The sequence below is a fragment of the Pipistrellus kuhlii genome, unplaced genomic scaffold (assembly GCF_014108245.1).
Source record: "Pipistrellus kuhlii isolate mPipKuh1 unplaced genomic scaffold, mPipKuh1.p scaffold_m20_p_2, whole genome shotgun sequence".
Lineage (NCBI taxonomy): Eukaryota > Metazoa > Chordata > Mammalia > Chiroptera > Vespertilionidae > Pipistrellus > Pipistrellus kuhlii.
Window position 1 is genome coordinate 163,419,398 of NW_023425515.1, and position 21,129 is coordinate 163,440,526.

The window sequence follows — 21,129 nt, forward strand, 5'->3', positions numbered from 1 at the left end:
AGCCAGATGTATACTCTTTTGGAAATGTAAGGTATCATGATGGCTAGTAAAATGAATTCTTGTAATCAATCATCTTCATAGCTGTACTCATGGTTGCGTTGGTCACATCCCAGGCACCCAGTTCCACACAATGGGCGACCAAAGAAGGCGAGTGTGAGGATGATAGTCCCTCCCGTGGGGGGCCAGAGTTGGCAAGTCCAGTTGAAGCAGCAGCCGCTAGCTCCGCCCCTTCAAGGCCCCGCCCTGACACGCCCCTTTACACCAGAAGCCCCGCCCCCGGCCAGATGAATGCCTTATAGGCGAGTGACGTCAGGCCGTTTGTTGTCATTGGCGGCTCCCAAGATGGCGTCCATCATGGAAGGGCCGCTGAGCAAATGGACTAACGTGATGAAGGGCTGGCAGTACCGTTGGTTCGTGCTGGACTACAACGCGGGGCTGCTCTCCTACTACACGGTGAGTCCCCGCGGGCCGGGGCTCCGCGCTCCCCGGGCGTCGCCGTCCCGGGGTTGAGGGGGGCCGGACTTTTTCGGTAGCGGGTTTGAGGTTGCTAGGCTGAGGGGTGCCGCCGTACGCGAGGGTTCCCTCAGAGAGGAGGGCTTTCCGTCCGGAGAGCCAATGAGGGTGAAGGAGATGCGGGTGCAGCCAATGAACAGGCAGCGGCTGTCTGATTTAGGGGTTGGGGGCTAGCGGCGTTCGTTTTTTGGTTTTTTTTTTTTGTTTTTTCGTGAGCGGTGAAGCGTTGTGGGGGTTCCCGGGGTGGTGGTTGGGCCGTGAGGGTGGTGGTGGTCATGGCGGGTAGGGCCCGGAGGCGCGGTGTGTGCGGTCTGCCCACGTTGTCAGAGACTGGACCCTGTGCCCCCGGGCCCTGAGGCGGCCGCGCCCCTTAGCTTCCCTCCCGGGAGTGAGGCGCGCCGCTGGGCCAGGTCCATAGTGACCCGCCCTCGGGCAGCACCCCGGGCTCCGAAGCCCCTCCCGTCGTCGGCCCGCTTGGTTTCCGTGGGAGGCGAGAGGAGCCTTTGCCGTAACTTTTGAGAGCGGAGGGTTTCCTACACAGCAGTCTGTTGTTAGCGAAGAGAATGGATGGTACGGCGTCTCCGGAAAGTTGTCTTCCAGGGAGGGCTGGCTGGCTGGGTTCGCGGCTTGTCTTGTCGTTTAAACACGAATCAGTGGCCGTGGTACAAGTCCATGAATGGCTGTGAATCTTATGTTCTGACTGTCCCCTCCACCCCCATCGCATTAGAAATAGAAGGTGGGTGGTATTAAATGGTGTCTCGTTAGGAATAGCTGATGATAGGGAGGAAAGCACTTGGGACAGAAAAAGGAATGCCCTGAAGGATTTAGAAAAATAAGACAAAGGACAAAAAAAATATATATATACTTCATTTAAGAAGTATTTATTGAGCTCGCTCCCACTATGTGTTATTGCTTTAGGTTAGGTATATGTGAGTGGGTGTGCACGCTGGGGTGCTTGTGAGCAAGAATCAATAGAGTTCAAGACATTCGCCATTTCTCTGGACTTCGTATTCTAGTCTAGTGGTTCCCTTACTTCATTTTACTAACAATGACTCTTCAAGGAAGGTATTTATTATCCCCAATTTATTTCCTCATTTTACAGTTTTGGAATCTGAGCCTTCAGGCTTTTAAGTTGTTTGCTCAAGACCTAAGAGCTAGCAGGAAGTGGTGTAACCAGGATTCCAAATTCCTAGCTTTCTGACCTTTTCCACTAAACTTCACTTTCACTACAGGAAGGAGAAAAGTGCAAGCTGTGAGTTACTAAGGCACGCCTGTAGGAGTAAACTTTCAACATCCTTCAAATATGAACTTCCTTTCTCTGTATATTTTTTAAAGGGGGAAGAAAGGCCAAACCTGAGTGAGAGTTGAACATATTGTTCAAGGTTATAGATAGTCACAAAGGAGAGGTAACTAAACATTATATTCTGAAAACTGGGATTATGAAATCCCATGACTCAGGTAACTGATGAGTAATATTGAGTTTCTGTAGATCTGATAATCAGAAAACCCCATGGAACCTAGTGTAGTCTTTTTCTGCCTCCTTGCCCTTTTTGCTTCTGAATACCTTGACAGATTTCTCTTTGTCTTACTGGCTAATACAAATTTTTCATAGACCCCTCCCCCTATCCCCACCCAAACACTTAGCTTCCCTTCTGAAATTAGATTCTATAAAATACTATCCTCACCAGCAGAAGGAGGTATCATATTTCTCACTAATGGCTATTTAGAAGGTTGTGTGTTTTTTTTGTTTGTTTTTTTTTGCGTGTGTGTGTGTGTGTGTGTGTGTGTTAAAACATTTGCTTGCAGAGAAAAAGCAGAGAAATATGTAAATTAAAATCATCTTGTGGCCGAAACAGGTTTGGCTCAGTGGTAGAGCGTCCGTCTGCGGACTGAAAGGTCCCGGGTTCGATTCCGGTCAAGGGCATGTATGTTGGTTGTGGGCACATCCCCGGTGGGGGGTGTGCAGGAGGCGGTTGGTCGATGTTTCTCTCTCACTGACGTTTCTGGTCTCTATCTCTCTCCCTTCCTCTCTGTAAAAAATCAATAAAATATATTTAAAAAAAATAAAAATAAAATCATCTTGTGAAAATAAGACAATACCCAACCCCTGATTATAGGAGACCCAATATAAAGATGGGAAAAAGATAGGTATTCACTTAAAGAGAAAGTAGGCGACACAGTGAATGTTGACAGTGAGTTCTGTACTCTTGAACATTGTTTCAGTATATTAGGATCCTGAAAGATTTGAAGGTACATCTTGGTTTGCATGTGACTGATAACTTGGAGCTACATCTTCCAGGAAGAGTATCAGAATTGTTGCACTGCCTTTAAGCAGAGCAGTAAATAGCAAGTCACTCTATTCTTTGTTTCAAAAATTCCTTGGATTTTGGCCTGGCTCTGGTTGTAGATCTGTTCTAGGTTGACTATGAAAACCTTTAAACTAGATTTGTCTTGCTTTAGAGTTAGCCTTTATGAAAATTGATATTGGGATAATCTCAGGGTTGGGTTAGGACAGTGGTCTGTTGACTAATGAATTTACTGACCACTGTCTTAGGGAAAATCACTTAAAAAACATTTTAATAACGTATTAATGTATTTAACGTGAAGTCAAAACTTCTGGGTAAGGGTAATGCCTTATGCAGTGGTCGGCAAACTCATTAGTCAACAGAGCAGCAAACCTCGGCTCTGGAGCCGCAGTTTGCTGACCACTGGTTAGGGTCACTAAAACTGCTGTGAACTGAGTAGATTCTCCTAAGCTTACCTTAGCCTGTGCCTTATTCTCTGGTCCTGGACCTTGACCTAAACACAAACCTATCCAAAATTTTTGAAAAAGAGCTTAAGATATTACTCTGCCCAGTAGAGGAACAGAGAAACCGATTTCCTCCTTTAGGGAGGTAGATTTAGGCACTCTTTTCAGCTCTGGCCCAGTCTCTTAATTAATAGAAACAATATGATGTAATCCATCCAGGAAATATTTATTTGGGGCCGACTTTGTAATAGGCATTGTACTTTATATGCTGGAGTTGCAAGCATGAAGGAGAGAGAGTCCCTTCTGTCTAGGAATTCACAATCTAGCAGAGCAGACAACTACACATAATTTCAAAACAGTATGATAAATTCTGTAATATAAATAAGACTATACTGCTGTGGGAACATTGCCTGGGAAACGAGGGAGACACTTGAACCTAGATTTAAAGGATAAAGGTAAAAGAGACGGGCATTCCAGGCAATGGAATAGATTGAGAAGGCATAGATTGAGAAGCTTGAGACCATAAGGGTTATTAAGAAGATAAGAGAGCCGAAACTGGTTTGGCTCAGTGGATAGAGCATTGGCCTGCGGACTGAGGGGTCCAGGGTTTGATTCGATCAAGGGCACGTACCTTAATTGCAGGCATATCTCCAGTGGGAGGTGTGCAGGAGGCAGCTGATTGATGTCTCTTAACTATCTCTCTCCCTTCCTCTCTGTAAAAAATCAATAAAATATATTAAACAAAAAGAAGATAAGAGAATTCCTTAGCTCTAGCATGAAGGTGAGTTTGGAAGATAACAGGAGATTGAAGATAGGAGATTGAATCCTTGGAGCCATAGGTCGGGCTTGGAGATAAAAATATGTTAGATTAGAATTTACTAGTTGAATTTTTATTAGATGAGATGCCTAGGGAAGGCTATGGATATAAATTTGGGAATGCCTTGTGAACAGCCAACCATTCATGTGCATCATGATCAGGAAGGAAGATGGGAAAAGAAGAAAAATTGAGGGAGGTATAGATATATGAGAAGTTGGAAAGTAGAAGGGTCATGCCTTTTGTAAATTTATCAAATATTGAGTACCTAGCAAGAGGGGTTAAAATGGTAAATAAGATGAAAATAATCCATGCCCTCCATGATACCTAGATTCTACTGTGGGATGCAGCAAGTAAGAGTTATGATAGAGAAGCACAGTATGTTTGGGGGTTATATAGATGGATTACTTGACTCAGTCTTAGAGGGTCAGGAAAGGTTTGCTAGAAGAAGCAGGCTTGCTGTTGCCTTAATGATGAGTAGGGGTTAGCCATGTGAGCAGAGAGAGAGGTTTAAACTGCTTGAGATAGACAGAATGTTTTTGGAGGAGACAAGAGTGAGGAACTTGTCCATCTTGACGCTTGGGCTGTGGGTAGGCAGTTGTGAGATGAGTCGGCTCATGGCTGGCCAGTGCAGCGTGGTGGTGGGAGCTTTTTCAACCTCTGAGGCAGCACTAAGGATGTCCAACTAATGGCTTAGATGTTAGTCAGACATGCCCTAAGGGCTCCTGGGCTGCCAACTTAGGCCCGATCCCCTGGGAAGCAGGCCTAAGCTGTCAGTTGGACATCCCCCTAGGGGTCCCAGACTGTGAAAGGGTACAGACTGGGCTGAAGACCCCTCCCCCCCGCCAAGTGCATGAATTTTTGTGCACCGGGTCTCTAGTTTATCCTATATAATAAAGAAGTAATATGCAAATTGACTCTCACACCCTCTTGTCACAAGATGGCCGCCCCCATGTCATTACAAGATAGCCAACCCCATATCATCATAAGATGGCCAAAACAAGATGGCCAGCCCCATATCATCATAAGATGGCGAAAACAAGATGGCCAACCCCCATGTCGTCACAAGATGGCTGCCCTCACATCATCACAAGATGGCCACCACAAGATGGCCACCCCACATTGTCACAAGATGGCTGGCAGGGGAGGGCAGTAGGGGGCAACCAGGACTGCAGGAAAGGGCAGTAAGGGGTGACCAGGCCAGCAGGGTAGCAGTTAGGTGTCAATCAAGTCAGCAGGGGAGCAGTTAGGGGTGATCAGGCTGGCAGACAGAAGTGGTTAGGGGCAATCAGTACCTTTATTCCCCAATGGATTATTTTAAAGCAGATCCCAGACACCATATCATTTCATTTGCATTATTTTAGTATCTATTACTAAAAACTAAGGTCTCTTTTAAAAAATGTTGTTACAATGCTACTATTATAACTAAATATTAATCATAATATTGTCAAATATCCAATCAATGTCCAATTTTCTTGATTGTCTCAAACATCTCTTCCCTCACCAGTTGGTTTATTTGAGTCAGGTTTTCAAACAAGATCCACATATAAATTGGATCTCTTTTAATATGTGTTCTCTTTTTCTCTTTTTTTCTTTGCCATTTATTTGTTGAAGAAACCATTATTTATTTCGTAGAATTGTCCACATTCCAGATTTTGTTGGTAACATCTTTGTGGTATATTTAAACATGTTCCTTTGTTCTCTATTTTCTAGAGCTAGAAGCTTAATCAAATTCAGTTTGTTTTTTTGGGGGAAAGAATACTTTATATTATATTGTGGAACATAATTACATTAAGTGGCACATTATGGTCTGGTTGTTGTCTCTCTGATTTTAAAATTGGTGTATGGGTTCAGATGAAATTTATATTCTTTGAATACTGTCGTTGCAGAGAAATGATCATGAGAACACTATTTGTAGGCCTTCGTGATTAATTGGATGTGAGTGAAAGGGTAGGAAGAGTGTGATGAAATCCAGATTTTAGGTTTTACCTCAATGAATGCCGATAGGGAAGATAGGAAGGACAGGTTGGGGAAGAAAGATGTGGCTTTGAGTCATGTTGAAATTGATGAAAAGATGTCATATGGTCTGGAATTTAGGAAAATATCTGGGTTATAGATAATACTAGCTTTCCATACACAGAGTTGAGTGTGAGAATAATAGAGCCTTTAGACAGGATGCTGAGATACATAATTGGATTAGTTATCTGTTGCTTAGGTGGGTCTGCCCCAGGGTCTTTCATGACATTGAAGTCAAAATATATTAGCTATGGTTGCAGTCATCTGAAAGGCTTGATTGGAGCTGGAGGTTCTGCTTCAAAGATGACTCACTTTTAGAGCTGTTCCCAGAAAGCCTCAGTTCATTGCTGGCTGTTGGAAGTTGGCCTTAGTTCCTCACTAGATAGCCTTTCCATTGAGTGTAATCATGACAAGGCATTGGCTTCACCCAGAGGGAGCAGAGCAATCCAAGTCAGAGAAAGGAGGAAGTCACAGCACCTTTTATGACCTAGTCTAGAATATCACTTCACCTTATTCTGTTCATTAGAAATGAATCATTAAGTTCAGCTCAGGCTCTTGGGAAGGGGAATTTTAAGCATGGGAGGTGAATTAGGCTCTATTTTGTGAAAGGAGTGTCAAAGAATTTGTGGACAGATTTCAGATCACATTTAAGAGGTTGACAAAGAAAAAAGCCTGCATAGAAGAGTGAAAAGGGACAACCAGAGATAAAAGAAAAGAAAAGAAAAGAAACAAAAAAACAACAACAGAAGAATGTAGCAATCAAGTGGGAATAGTGAGTTGCCTTAAATACTGTTAAGAGGATTGACTAGATAAAAGTCTTGAAGATATTCATTGGATTGGTCAGTTTGAACATCATTGATGCCCTTAGTGCAGTGGTTCTCAACCTTTTTAATGCCGTGACCCTTTAATACAGTTCCTCATGTTGTGGTGACCCCCAACCATAGAATTATTTTCATTGATACTTCATAACTCTAATTTTGCTACTGTTATAAATCGTAATGTAAATATCTGTGTTTTCCGATAATCTTGGCCTCTACAGCAGTGGTTCTCAACCTGTGGGTTGCCTAAGACTATTGGAAAACACAGATAATACATTATGATTCATAACAGTAGCAAAATTACAGTTATGAAGTAGCAACGAAAATAATTTTATGTTTGGGGGTCACCACAACATGAGGAATTGTATTAAAAGGTCGCGGCATTAAAAAGGTGGAGAGCCACTGTCTTAGTGAGACAGTTTTTATGGATCAGTAGGTGTGGAAGGCAGATTGGAGTAGTTTGAAGAGTAAATAAGGGAAATAAGTAGCGAAATTCAAGATAAGGCATTTGTGCAATAGGCAGAGAGGGATATGGAACTGAGGAAAAGGGCTTCTAACATAGGAATATGCTTAAATGTTGGAGGGAGGGGAAGCAAGGTCTGAGTTAAAAATGAAGGTAGAGTCAGGATTTAAGGAATGTAGTAAAGATTTCCATCAGTGGCCTTAGGAACTGGAAACAGGTGTAACTAGGAAAATGTTAAAGGTTAATCAAGTTGGTATGAGGGACTAGTTGAGATTACAAAATATGATTTGTTTAGGCATTATCCGTAAATGTTTAACTCTCTTGATTTTTATTGTTTTTGGAACATTTTGGAGAGAAAGGTAGAAACAGTGAATTAATAAGTTACCAGGACTACTCCATGTATTCTTCATAAAAAGAATCAATGCAATTACATACTGGAAGACTCGTAATGACTTTGTATTTTAGAACCACTAGTAGTCAAAACATGTGGTGTGTGTTTTTGTTAATCCTCACGCAGGACATTTTTCCATTGATTTTATCTTTTTAGAGAGAGGGGAAGGGAGGGGAAGAGACACAGAGAAAAACATCGATGTGTGTGAGAGAGAGAGATTGGTTGTCTCCTGCATGTGCCCCAACCAGGTCTGGGGATCAAGCCTGCAAATGAGTTACATGCCCTAGAGTGGAATTGAACCCTGGACCCTTAGGTCTAAGGACCGATGCTCTATCCCAGTGGTTGACAAACTCATTAGTCAACAGAGCCAAATATCAACAGTACAACGATTGAAATTTCTTTTGAGAGCCGAAAACCAACTTTTGCGCTTGGGCCACAAAGTTTCAATCGCACTATACATGCATGCTCGCATGTGATATTTTGTGGAAGAGCCACACTCAAGGGGCCAAAAAGCCTCATGTGGCTTGTGAGCCGCGGTTTGCCGACCACTGCTCATCCAGTGAGCTGGGGCTCAAAACACATTTAAGTGTTATTTGGCAGTCCTTAGCAATGTTTACAAGATGACCAAAAATCTGCCATCTAATTTTTGCATTTTAGGTTTTTGAAGAGCTTAAGTATATGTATTTCTCTTGCAAAGATGTCAAAGAGGTAGTCTCTGATTCTCCTAGAAAGATATCAGCACCACTTTCATTAAACAAAAGGAAATTTATACTTTTCTAAATAAACTGTTCATGAATATGTCAAATGTGATTCTTATTAAGTTGACTTTATACATATTAACAGTCTAAACATAATAAAGCAACTTTAGAATTATAAAAAGAATAAAAGAAAAATTGTATCTAATCTAAATGCCCCAAAAAGAAAACAAAAACCTCTTAAAACGGTAAGAAGTACCAATGGGAAGAAGTGTGTTGAAATTTTTTATCTTTTTTTTTAAAAATATATTTTATTGATTTTGTACAGAGAGGAAGAGAGAGGGATAGAGAGTTAGGAACATCTATGAGAGTGAGTCATCGATCAGCTGCCTCTTGCACACCCCCTACTGGGGATATGCCCGCAACCAAGGTACATGCCCTTGACGGGAATCGAACCTGGGACCTTTCAGTCCCCAAGTCGACGCTCTATCCATTGAGCCAAACCGGTTTTGGCGAAATGTTTTATCTTTTGTTTTCCTTCAATACTCTATTCAAACTTGATTTTTCCCTCTTCTAATATTCTTGAGCTTTGCTTATATAAATCTTTTGAGCATTTAATCATTTTACTTACATCTGTTATAATTAATTAGCCATATCTCTTGTACAATCTTTATCTGTACAGCAAGCTTGTGAACTCTTTGATGGCAGTACTGAGCATTATAATCTTCAAGCCCTACAAGAGGCACATTGTTCTCATAGTAAATGGAAGAATGTCCAAGGTCCTTTAAATAAGGCTTAGAGATGAGAGGCAGAAGGCTGTTTTGGAGTTGTTGCTTACACAGCCTTGTAAGTTGTGCAGAATAAATTAATAACAAATATGTACATTTTCTGATTCATGTAAAACTTGATTGAGTTTATATTAGCAATAGTGGCTTTTATTTGAAGCCTGTCGAACGTATTGCCAGTGTGCAATCATTTGGTTAGAGTGCTAATCAGTCAAGCAGTTCTCTTGTTAGCAGATTTGTTGATGGTAATGATTTGTGGGAGGACAGAAAGTAGAATGGGTCTTAAATATGCTACTCCTATATTTGGCAATTGTCATAGGATTAGATTTTCAAATAGTTACATAATCCCAATCAAAGCTAGTGATTTAGGTTAAGAATTGTATGTCTTTTACCGCTTATAGAGAAAAACAAATGACCAGCCCTGTCAATTGTACTTTATTGTAAAGAATTATCTTAGACTAGTTTGAACTTCCTTAAAAAAAAATGGCAATTTTTTTTTTTTTTTTTTTTGGCAAAAGTTAAGTTTGCATGGTACATGGAATCATATAAATGGATTCATATTCAAGGAAAGTGTTTTGAGGTATTCATAATTAATTTCTCCCCATTCACCTGCCAATGTTAAGATTATTATGAAAGTTGATTTTCTGTTTCCTGGAGTTTTGTTCACATTAAGCCTTCATACTAAGATTTTGTTTCTTGGATTCTATTTTAGCCTTACTGTTATGGCACAGGCAGGTAATTAAAATATTGGGTGAATATTTGCTTTGTCACTCTGGCACCTTTTTTCTACAAACTCTGAACCTTCTTCTTTCCTCTATCATTCATAGAAGATGCCATGCTTCATAGAGATAGTAGAGTCCATTTGGTGGGAGCACCCTTGTTCCCCCACCTATTAGTGTATACCAACTTTCCTGCCTCCTCTTGCCTGCATCCTTTCCCATCATAGTGGAAGAGGTAATCCTTGCATGTTCTGGATTCCATCTGCTCACAAATTTTTTGAGGACTTCAGTGTATAGATTTTCTCTTCTATCTTCTTTCTCCCCTCTTTCTTACATATCTTTAACTTGTTCCTTTTTAAAAAATAAATACTTTTATTGATTTTTTACAGAGAGGAAGGGAGAGGGAGAGAGAGTTAGAAACATCAATGAGAGAAACATCTATCAGCTGCCTCCTGCACACCCCCTACTGGGGATAATGCCTACAACCAAGGTACATGCCCTTGACTAGAATCGAACCTGGGACCCTTCAGTCCATAGGCCAATGCTCTATCCCAGCGTTTTTCAACCGCTGTTAGTGTGCCGTGAGATGTTGCCTGGTGTGCCGTAGGTGCAGACAAGACAAGAATTTTATAATTTTTCACTATTTTGTTTACTTAATATTTCATAATAAAGTAATTATAAAATACTTTCTTTGTGTTTATTTGATTCCTATTCAAGAGAATTACTTTATATATAGTCAATATAGGCACAGAGTTAAATTTTTTAACATTTTCTAATGGTGGTGTGCCTCGTGATTTTTTTCATGAAACAAGTGTGCCTTTGCCCAAAAAAGGTTGAAAAATACTGCTCTATCCACTGAGCCAAACTGGTTAGGGCTAACTTGTTCTTTTTTATGTATGGGCTTTTGTTGTTTAAGAATATTTATTTTGTAATAGAATAGCTAAACTTAGTTCTAACAATTTCATATGAAAACTTTTAGTAAATTTTTGTGTCGCCTATTGCTTTTTGTTATTTTTTAAACAACAATTTTATTGAGATAGAATTCACATACCAGCCTTAGCCAGTTTGGCTCAGTGGATAGAGCTTTGGCATGGAGACCAAAAGATCTTGGGTTCGATTCTGGTCAAGGGCACATACCTTTGTTGCAGGCTCCTCCTCCCCAGGCAGGCCCTGATTGGGGCTTGTGCAGGAGACAACAGTTCAATGTTTCTCTCATGTCAATGTTTCTGTCTCTTCCTTTCTCTTCCACTCTCCCTAAAAAAATCAATGAAAAAATATCCTCAGACGAGGTTTAACAACAAAAAAAGAATTCACATACCATCCATTTGAAGTATAAAAATTGATATTTTTTAGTATGCAACCATCTTCACAATCAATTAACAATCACTCCTCAATATCTCACCCTTAACTGTAGGCAACCACTAATGTACTTTCAGTTTCTATAGATTTGTTTGTTTATTTATTTATTTATTAAATATATTTTATTGATTTTTTACAGAGAGGAGGAAAGAGGGATAGAGAGCCAGAAATGTCGATGAGAGAGAAACATCAACCAGCCGCCTCCTGCACACCTTCCACCGGGGATGTGCCCACAACCAATGTACATGCCCCTGACCGGAATCGAACCTGGGACCTTTCAGTCCGCAGATTAACGCTCCACCACTGAGCCATACCGGTTTCGGCTAGATTTGTCTATTTAAAAAAATAAATTTTTATTGATTTTTAGAGAGGCAGGAAGGGAGAGGGAGAGAGAAAGGGAAATTATCGATGTGAGAGAGAGCATCGATTGGTTGCCTTCCCTTGTTGCTTTGATCAGGGATTGAACCTGCAACTTAGGTATGAGTCTTGACCTGGAATTGAACCCACAATCTTTTGTACAGGATGTTGTTCCAGCCAGCTGAGCCCACATTAGTCAGGTCAGATGAGACTCTGGCTTGATTTTTTTTTTCCCCTTAGAACTCTTTAAAAATTTTTAAAAATTGATTTCAGAGAGGAAGGAAAAGGGAGAAATAGAAACATCAATGGTGTGAGAGAATCGGCTTGCCTCCTGCATGCTCCATGTGGATCAAGCCCACAATCTGGGCATGTGCCCTGACTGGGAATTCAACTATGCAAGAACTCGTCGTTCATAGGCTGATGCTCAATTACTGAGCCACACCAGCTGGGCCTAAGTGGAGAGTATTTTGATCTGTTCTTAATTTAAGTTATTTTGAAATATATGTAGCCTTGCCTTCAGATGACATGATTGATATGGCACACTGAAGCTCATCTCAAGTAATTGAATATAACCAGTGAGTGTGACAATTAAGAGACCTACTACTAGACTATTTTAATTCTTTCGTGTAAAGCAAATTTGCCAAACTCAAAGGCTAACATGGGCCAAATAAGCAAGGTTTATGTTTATGTGGGCTGCAAAAAAACAAACCTTTAATTTTCATAGAAACATAGGTTTATTTCTTTTTCTTTTTTTCTTTTTTTAAATATATTTTATTGATTTTTTACAGAGAGGAAGGGAGAGAGATAGAGAGCTAGAAACATCGATGAGAGAGAAACATCGACCAGCTGCCTCTTGCACACCCTCTACTGGGGATGTGTCCACAACCAACGTACATGCCCCTGACCGGAATCGAACCTGGGACCTTTCAGTCCGCAGGCCGAGGCTCTATTCACTGAGCCAAACCGGTTTTGGCAGAAACATAGGTTTATTTCGATAGAGACATGCTGAATACAAAGGGCAAAAATAAATGAGTAATCGTTAACATAAAATAATAGAACATTTAAATAGAAATTAATATTTTTCTTGAACATTAACTTACCAGACACTGAATAACTGCACAAATTAATCAGAGTAATGCAAATAAACCTATTTTTCTTGTTCTCCGAAAGCGAAATATTTCCTGTTGCGTACACCAAACAAGTCAGTCTAAGATTAACAAATCATTTCCTGCTTTTCCTTCTGCCTTGAACTTCCCTTGGGATTCTTCACTTTTCTGGCTCCTCTAATTCAAATTTCAGCTCAGATTATCAACTCCTCATAGTCCTTTAAAGTCATCTAAGTTAAAGTGGAACCCCGCTCCTCCACAACTTTCTGATCACCACCCTACTTAATTTTTTTAAACATAACCACCAGTTGATATTGTCAATTTGGTTTGCTTAGGAGAAGTATCTATTCAAATCCTGGCCCAATTTTAAATTGGATTATTTGTCTTTATTTCTGAGTTGTAAGAAATTTTTATATATTCTGGATAATGGTCCCTTACCAGATACATGACTGAAACTAATTTCTTCCTTTCCACAGTTTATCTTTCACTTTCTTGATAGTATCCTTTAAAGCATAAATGTTTTTAAGCATGATAATGTTTATTTTACTTACAGTAGGCCCTTGAACAACATGGGGGATTAAGGGTGCCAAGCTCCCTGGGTCAAAATCCCCATATGACTTAAATTGGCCTTCTACATATGAGATTCCTGAGGATCGAAATACAGTTGACCTTTGAATAATAGGTTTGGGTGTATAAGTGGACTCACATTTCAAACTTCTGCTCTTCAAGGGTCAACTATATTTTTTTCTTTTGTTTGCTTGTGCTTTTGGCATCATGATTAAGAAACTATTGCCTAATTCAAGATCACAAAGATTTAAAACTGTGTTTTTTTCCTAAGTGTTTAATAGTTTTAGCTTATTAGTAGTTTAATGGATTTATATGATACTAGAGGCCTGGAATTTGTGCATGGATGGGGTCCCTCTGGGTAGCCTATAGGGATTGGGCAGAAACCCACAGCCCAGTGACACTTGCAGCTCCTATGTGCCATTTCCACTCATCCTGGCCCCACTGTGCTTGCTGCAGGCTTGCGCCCAATCCGTCCTGATCGAGAGAAGCTCGCACTGCCACAGCAGTGCTCGCCAGCCATGATCTCTGCATATGGCACCCTCCCAAAGGGAGTGGCTTGAGGGATTGAGCTCAAACCTGCTCTCTGACATCCCCTGGGGGTCCCAGATTGCGAGAGGGTGCAGGACAGGCTGAGGGACCCTACAAGTGCACGATCAGGCTGAGGAGGAACCATGGGAGAGCTCCAGGGCATGTCTGGCCCATTTCACTCAGCCCTGATTGGCTGATTAGGGCCAGGAAGGGTCTGCAGGAGGGCTACAGGGCATATCCAGCCCATCTCGCCCAGTCCCAATTGGCTAGACCCCAGCAGCAAGCTAATCAACTGGTCGGAGCATCTGCCCCCTGGTGTTCAGTGCATGTCATAGTGACTGGTCAACCAATTGACTGTCTGCCTCCTGGTGGTCAGGGCATGTCATAGAGGCTGGTCGACCAGTTGACTGTCTGCCCCCTGGTGGTCAGGGCCCATCATAGGGTGTGGTTGAGCAGCCTTAGCATATCATTAGCATATTATGCTTTGATTGGTTGGTTGGTTGTTCTGCTGTTGGTCTATTTGCATATTACCCTTTTATTATATAGGATAGGGTAGGGGCCCAACTTCATTCTTTTAATATGAGTTTAATCAGTTGTATCAGTACGCTTTGTTGGAAAGACTATTTTAAGGATCTTGGTATCCTTGTTAAAATCAATTGACCAAAAACTCTGAGTTTATTTCTAGACTTCTAATTCTATTCTATTGATTTAATCTGGCAATTTTTTTTTTAACTCTTTTCATCTCATGACACACACAAACTAATAACTAAAATTTTGCTGCACACCAAAAATTATATTTTTTGCTGATCTGACAAAAAATAGATATGCCTCTCATTCACTCACACTGGATAGCTATTGTGTTGGCAATTGCCATTTTTTATTTGACAGTCTAAGGGAAAAGAGGTCAGCACACCAGTTGAAAATTACTGATTTATGCCTTGAATGCATATATGCATAACCCATGGACACAGATAATAGGGTGCTGAAGGCTTGGGGTGGGGGAAGTGGGATGGGAATGGGCTGGAGAGGGTCAATGGGGGGGAAGAAGGGGGATATGTAATACTTTCAACAATAAATAATTATTAAAAAAATCACGGGTCTATGTTCATAGATTATACTATAGTCAATGAGAAGGATAAGACAGACCTTTATGCACAGACCTGCAAATATATCCCCCAAGAAATATTGTATTGTTTTTTCCAGCTTTATTGAGATACTAAAGGCCTGGTGCACAAAATATGTGCATGGGGGCGGGGAGGGGGGAAGGAGGTCCTCTCAGCCCAGCCTGCACCCTCTCCAATCTGGGACCCCTCAGGGGATGTCCCACTGCCAGTCTAGGCTGGCAGTCAGACATCCCGCTCACAATCTTTGACCTCTGGCTCCTATTCGCTCACCTGCCTGTCTGCCTGCCTGGTCGCCCCTAACTGCTCCCCCTGACAGCCTAATTGACCCCAACTGACCCCCCTGCTGGCCTGGTCACCCCCAAATGCACCCACCCCATCAGCCTGGTTGCCCCTCACGGCCCCCCCCACCGGCCTGGTTGCCTCACGCAGCCTGCTGTTCAGTCGTTTGGTCCTCCCTCACTAACCCCTCTGCTGGCCTGGTTGCCCCACACAGCCTGCTTTAGCCTGCTTGTTCATGCTTTTGGTCATCCTTCACTACCCCCCTGCCAGCCTGGTCGCCCCATGCAGCCTGCATGGCCATCCCTCGGGGTGGCCTTCGACAGCTGAGGGGCTGAAGGGACTGGAGGACTCCGGAGACAGGTGCACAGAGTGGCTGGTCCCTCCTTGGGGAGGGCCTGGCCTTGTCGTGTGCCTGCTGCCCCAGTGGGGCTGTGGTGACGGGGCTGCCATCTTGTGGCTGTGAACACCACCATCTTTGAGGGCGTGACAGTCAATTAGCATATTCCCTCTTTATTAGATAGGATAAGTAACATATAACATTGTGTAAGTTTAAGGTATCAATGTAATGATTTGATATACATACTCGTATATTATAAAATGATTATCACAGCAAGGTTAGTTAACACAAACATCACCTCACATAGTTATCGTGTGTGTGTGTGTGTGTGTGTGTGTGTGAAGAACTTTCAAGATCTACTCTTTTAGCAACATTCCAAGTATAGTATTGTTAACTATAGTCACCATGGCACATTAAACCCATAGAACTTAGTTAACTTATAGCTTGAAGTTTGCCTGTGGCTCAGTACTTTGAATGTAGGCATCTATGATTTATGGGAGACATTTCTTTGAAACATTGCTTCATGATATTGGCTTCTTTTGCTTACATAGGTGAGTACAGAAAAGTACTAGTTGTTGGGGTATTAAATATTTTAAAACTTTGATTATTTAAGGTTTCATTTTATTTTATTACACCATGCTAGTTGATTTTTAGGACTATTTTCTGCTTGTTACTGTAGGACTTATTGTGCAGAACATAGTCTTTGCTTGGCTCAGTCTTAAAAGACAAAGGATAAGCAACTTTTTATCAGTAAATATTTTTTGAGAACCTAATGTGTTGCAGACACTGTTCTGAAGCATAAGCCAGATATAATTCCTATCTTTAAGGAATGTGCAGTCTTAATGGGTGAGTCAGACAAGTTAACTAGTCATTGTTGCACAGGGTGGTACAGGCCACCACAGGGGAATGCAGAAGACTTTGGGAGCCCAGGGGTGGGAATCCAAACCAGACAGAGCTAAGGCACATTTCATGATCAGTGACAGTTAGAAAGGCAGAAAATCAGGGCCAAAGATATTCCAAGCTGAGGAAATTTCAGATGAAGAAAATCTCAGCGGCAAAAAATGACCCATTTATGAAATTGCAGATAAAGCTAAAGTAATATTTCTCAAAATGTGGTCCTCTACCTGCCTGAGTCAGAATCATCTGGGAGTGATTCTTAAGCTCCCAGGTGATTCATAGCTTTGCAGGTGATTCTCAAATTCACTAAAATATGGAAAACACTGGTTAGAGTTAAGAGGCATAATGGAAGAATGAAAATTATAGTGTAATACTAGAGGCCCAGTGCACGAACTTGTGCACAGGTGGTGGTCTGGCTGGTCCGGCCCCGATTTGAGCGGATTGGGGCTAGGCCTGTTGGGAGGAGGAGATGGCAGGAGATTGGCCGGCAGCCCACCTCTATCGGGGCTGAATCAGGGCCCAGCTGGCAGAGGGGGAGAGGCTGTGGGCAATTGGCCAGTGGACCCCATCCCCAATTGGGGTGAGGAGGGCAGTTGGGGGCAGGGCCAGCAGTGGGGAAGGGCTGTGGGCAATAGCAACCAGCCTTGCCTCTGATTAGAGTAGGGGGGGCCTACCAGGGGTGGAGGTGGTTGGGGGAGGTGTAGGCCTATCAGGGTGGTGGGGAATGATTGGGGATGGGACCGACCATGGGGAGGGGTTGTGGCCCTGCCCCGAATATGGAGGGGGCGATCAGGAGCTAGCCGCCAGGAGGAGGGACTATGGGTGGTTGGCTGGCCAGCCCTGCCCCCATTGGTGTGGGAGGGACTGCCAGCTGGTGGGAGGAGCTGTGAGCTGATGGGATTTGGGACCAATCAGGCATGGGGCTGGCCAAAGGGAGGGGCCACAGGCAGTTGGCTGGCTGGCCCCGCTCATAATTGGGGTGGGGGAGAGGGAGTAGGGGCTGAAGGAGGTTGTTAGTCTTCCCCGCCCCCTATTGGGGTAGGGGGTTCAGGGGTGGGGCTACTTGGGGGGAGGGGCCGTGGGTGGGTTGGCCATCTGCCCCACCCTTGATTGGGGTGGGAGAGGCCAATTGGGAGTGGGGCCAGCTGGTTCTCTGGCCGCAGTGGGCATCATAACAACTGGTTGTTTCAGTCGTTACAGTGTCCTAGTCACTGGCTTTTGATATATATATAGAAGATATGCTACATTAAAGGTATCCATAAAATGTTATAATTAAGTTTATTTGCATAGATTGTAAAACAATTTCATTTTAAACCTGCTAATTTCTATCTCTAAGTGATTTGGGGGGGAAGAGGGAAGGGGAAAACAGTGATGTTACTATAAACTTTCCCTAGATGATTCTAAAAACAATGAGTTAAACTTTTATTCATTGAATGTTTTTGTTTTTCTTTTAGTCCAAGGACAAAATGATGAGAGGCTCTCGCCGAGGATGTGTTAGACTCAGAGTGAGTATTTATTCATTTTTATGAAAACCAATTTTGACAGAAAGAAAAAAAATGTTTTGACAGAATCATGGCAGTCTAAATTTAGTTTAGCGTTGTTAGGCAAGCAACTGAGGCTCAGAGAGAAAAAATGATTTCTCCAGAGTAACTGCTAGTCAGTACCAGAACCAGGGCTAAACTCCGTTGGCCTATGATTTATTATTGTATCCATGACTTAATGTAGCTATTGAATTTTTTGTTTTACCTCTGTTTTATAATCAAGGACAGGGGTTGGAAAATGAGTAATAGTGTTGGTAGTAGAGCAAACAGTAGAAAAAACTTTGAAAAATTCCTACTTTTTGCTTCTTTGTTTTTTTTGTTCAACATTCATGGTAGTTATATAGCAGCAACATCGAGGAGAAATATAATGTGAGCCACGTATATACTTTAAAATTTTTACAGTAGCCACATATAAAAAGTAGAAACAGTAAAATTAATTTTAATAACATATTTTGCTTAGGCCAAATAAATAATTTCCAGAATATTATTCCAACATGTAATCAGTAAAAAAGTTATTAATGAAATACTTCGCATTAATTTTTAAACTAGAGGCCCGGTGCATGAATTCGTGCATGGGTGGTGTCCCTTGGTGATCTAGGCGTATCCTGGGGCCAGCTGGCTGGGGGGAGGGGCTGCGGGAGGTTGGCTGGCTGGGTGTCCTTCCCCCTTGGTCAGGGTTTATCTGGAGGAGGGCAAGCCAGGGGGAGGGGCCTTGGGATGTTGGCTGTGGGAGTGCACTGACCACCAGGGGGCAGCTCCTGCATTGAGCATCTGCCCCCTGGAGGCCAGCGTGTGTCATAGTGACTGGTGTTTGGCCGTTCTGGTCGTTCAGTTGCAACAGTCGCTTAGGCTTTCATATGTATAGATACTAAGTCTTCTAAATCCAGGGTGTCTACATTATGGCACAGATCAGTTCAGCCTAGCTGCCCTTCAGGTTCCCAGTAGCCACCTGTGGCTAGTGGCTACTCTATTAGTCAGTGCAGATCTATAGCTTCATGCTGCTTTTAATTGCTTATTCATTTTCCAAGTAGCTAAAGGCAAGAAAGAATTCAGAGTTGGGGATACAGTTTCTAGAACTCCATTGTATCTAAAGAAGGACCAGCTCTATCATAATTAGGTGGATCAGCTTCTAGTGGTAACCTTTTTTTTTTTCAGGCTTCTGTTGCTTCCTTTCTGCCATTTTTTCTTTGGAAGATGTGACTATATTATTGCCTTTATTGGCCATAGTTAATTGGTAGAAATGAGAAATAACTGAGAAAAAAACTAAATCCTAATGGGTAAATTTTGGCACTGAGATAGGAGTATGGTGAAGTTGCAGGATGGGAATGAGGCTTATTTTGAGCAGATGATGGTATATATGTGAGAGTGTAAAGATTTTTAGAAAATATTTACAGCTTTATTTCTTTGGTTTTCCTTCTGTCTTTTTTATTTAATTGCTTTTCTAAGCATTGCTATTGACCTCAGTCACCACTCAGTCTGGAATTAAATGCTTTCTTGTCTTGAGGTACACTCAATAGTGAGACTTCGGCAAAGCTGTATTGAGACAGCTCTTCAGTTGAATTGAATCTGGACTTGGGCCACTCTCTCATTGTTACATTTAATGCAGTATTTTTTCTTTTAAATAGAGCTTAATTAATTATTAACCCGTGTGCCTACCACCCAGGAAAAGAAATACTATTTTGCCAGTTACCCTGGAACCCCCTCGCTGTGCCCCATTCAAATTATAGCACCCTCCCTATCTCCTAAAGTCACCACTATTCTATTCTAGAGTTATGCCTTGGATTTGAATTCCTAAATTCTATATTTTTATCTTGCTCATTGAAAAAAAAAAACAAACCACCTAGATATCTTGTGTTTATAATTTATCTATTGAAGAAACTAGACCCTTTGACCTGTAGGAGTTTTTCATAGTTTAGATTTTACTGATTGCAATTCAGCATGTTCCTTTGTCTCTGCTTTTCTTGTAAACTGGCAGCGGGATCCAGAGACTGGATGGGACCCAGGTTTGATCCATTTGGAAGGCTTTAGGTGGTGGTGTACTCTTTTATCAGGAGGCAAATAATGTCTGGTCTTTGCTCTCTGTTAATATTAGCAGCTATTGATGTTCAGCACCTAGATTCATTAACTTATTTGGGAGTTACAAAATTTTATTTTAATTTTTCAAGATAGGATAAAAGCTTAATTATTTATTTTACTTACCCAATTTTCAAGATAATGAATTGAGTTAAGACACTCATTTATATATACAGGGTGGGGCAAAAGTAGGTTTACAGTTGTGAATACGAGGAACATAATTCATTGTTTTCTTGTTGTTGTTAACCCTTACCAAGGACATTTTTTCCATTGATTTTTACAGGGAGTGGAAGGGAGGGAGGGAGAGACAGAGGCAGAGACAGGACAGAGAAAGAGACATTGATGTGAGAGAGACACATTGATTGGTTGCCTCCCACATGTACCTCACCAGGGCGAAGAACAAACTTGCAACCCATGTTTTTGCCCTTGATGGGGAATTGAACCTGAGATCCATTGGTGCGAGGGCCAACCTGAAAAACCAGCCAGGGTAGTTTATTCTTGTATTATTATTTTTAAAATATTGTATTATTTTTCATATGAACAACTGTAAACCTACTTTATCCCATTCTGTATATATCCAAAAGAATTTCAAGTAGACTCAAACAGGTCTTTCCACACCCATGTTCATAGAAGCATTATTCACAATAACCTAAAGGTGGAAGCACTCACTGTCCATTTAATGAATGAATAGATAAAATGTAGTATATAGGATGTTATTTAATCTCAAAAAGGAAGAAAATTCTGACACATGATGTACCTTAAGGCCATTATGCTGAGTGAAATAAGCCCATCATTAAAAGACAGATACTATATGATTCTACTTATATGAGGTACTAAGAATAGTCAGATTTGTGGAGACAGAAGGTAGAATGGTGGTTTCCAATAGTTGAGGGCAGGGAATCAGGGGGGAGTTCTTGTTTAATGGGAACAGAAGTTCAGTTTGGAAAGATGAAAAAGTTCTGGGGATGGATGGTCATACACAATGTGAATGTACTTAA

The 21,129-nt window shown here is 41.7% G+C and overlaps 1 protein-coding gene across 11 annotated transcripts in view; it reads left to right on the forward strand.

The window, feature by feature from the left end:
- Positions 1-205: 205 nt before the first annotated feature.
- OSBPL9 (oxysterol binding protein like 9) overlaps positions 206-21,129 on the forward strand; it is a 113,225-nt gene continuing 92,301 nt past the window's right edge. For 5 of the 11 annotated variants that reach the window (XM_036447259.2, XM_036447258.2, XM_036447261.2 and 2 more), the window contains exons 1-2: positions 307-453; positions 17,972-18,022. In XM_036447259.2, the coding sequence (XP_036303152.1) occupies positions 343-453; positions 17,972-18,022 (162 nt within the window). In that variant the 5' untranslated portion in view covers positions 307-342. Of the gene's footprint in view, positions 454-17,971; positions 18,023-21,129 lie in introns of all 11 variants that reach the window. The other 6 variants (XM_036447252.2, XM_045584595.1, XM_036447254.2 and 3 more) reach the window with 2 other exon arrangements.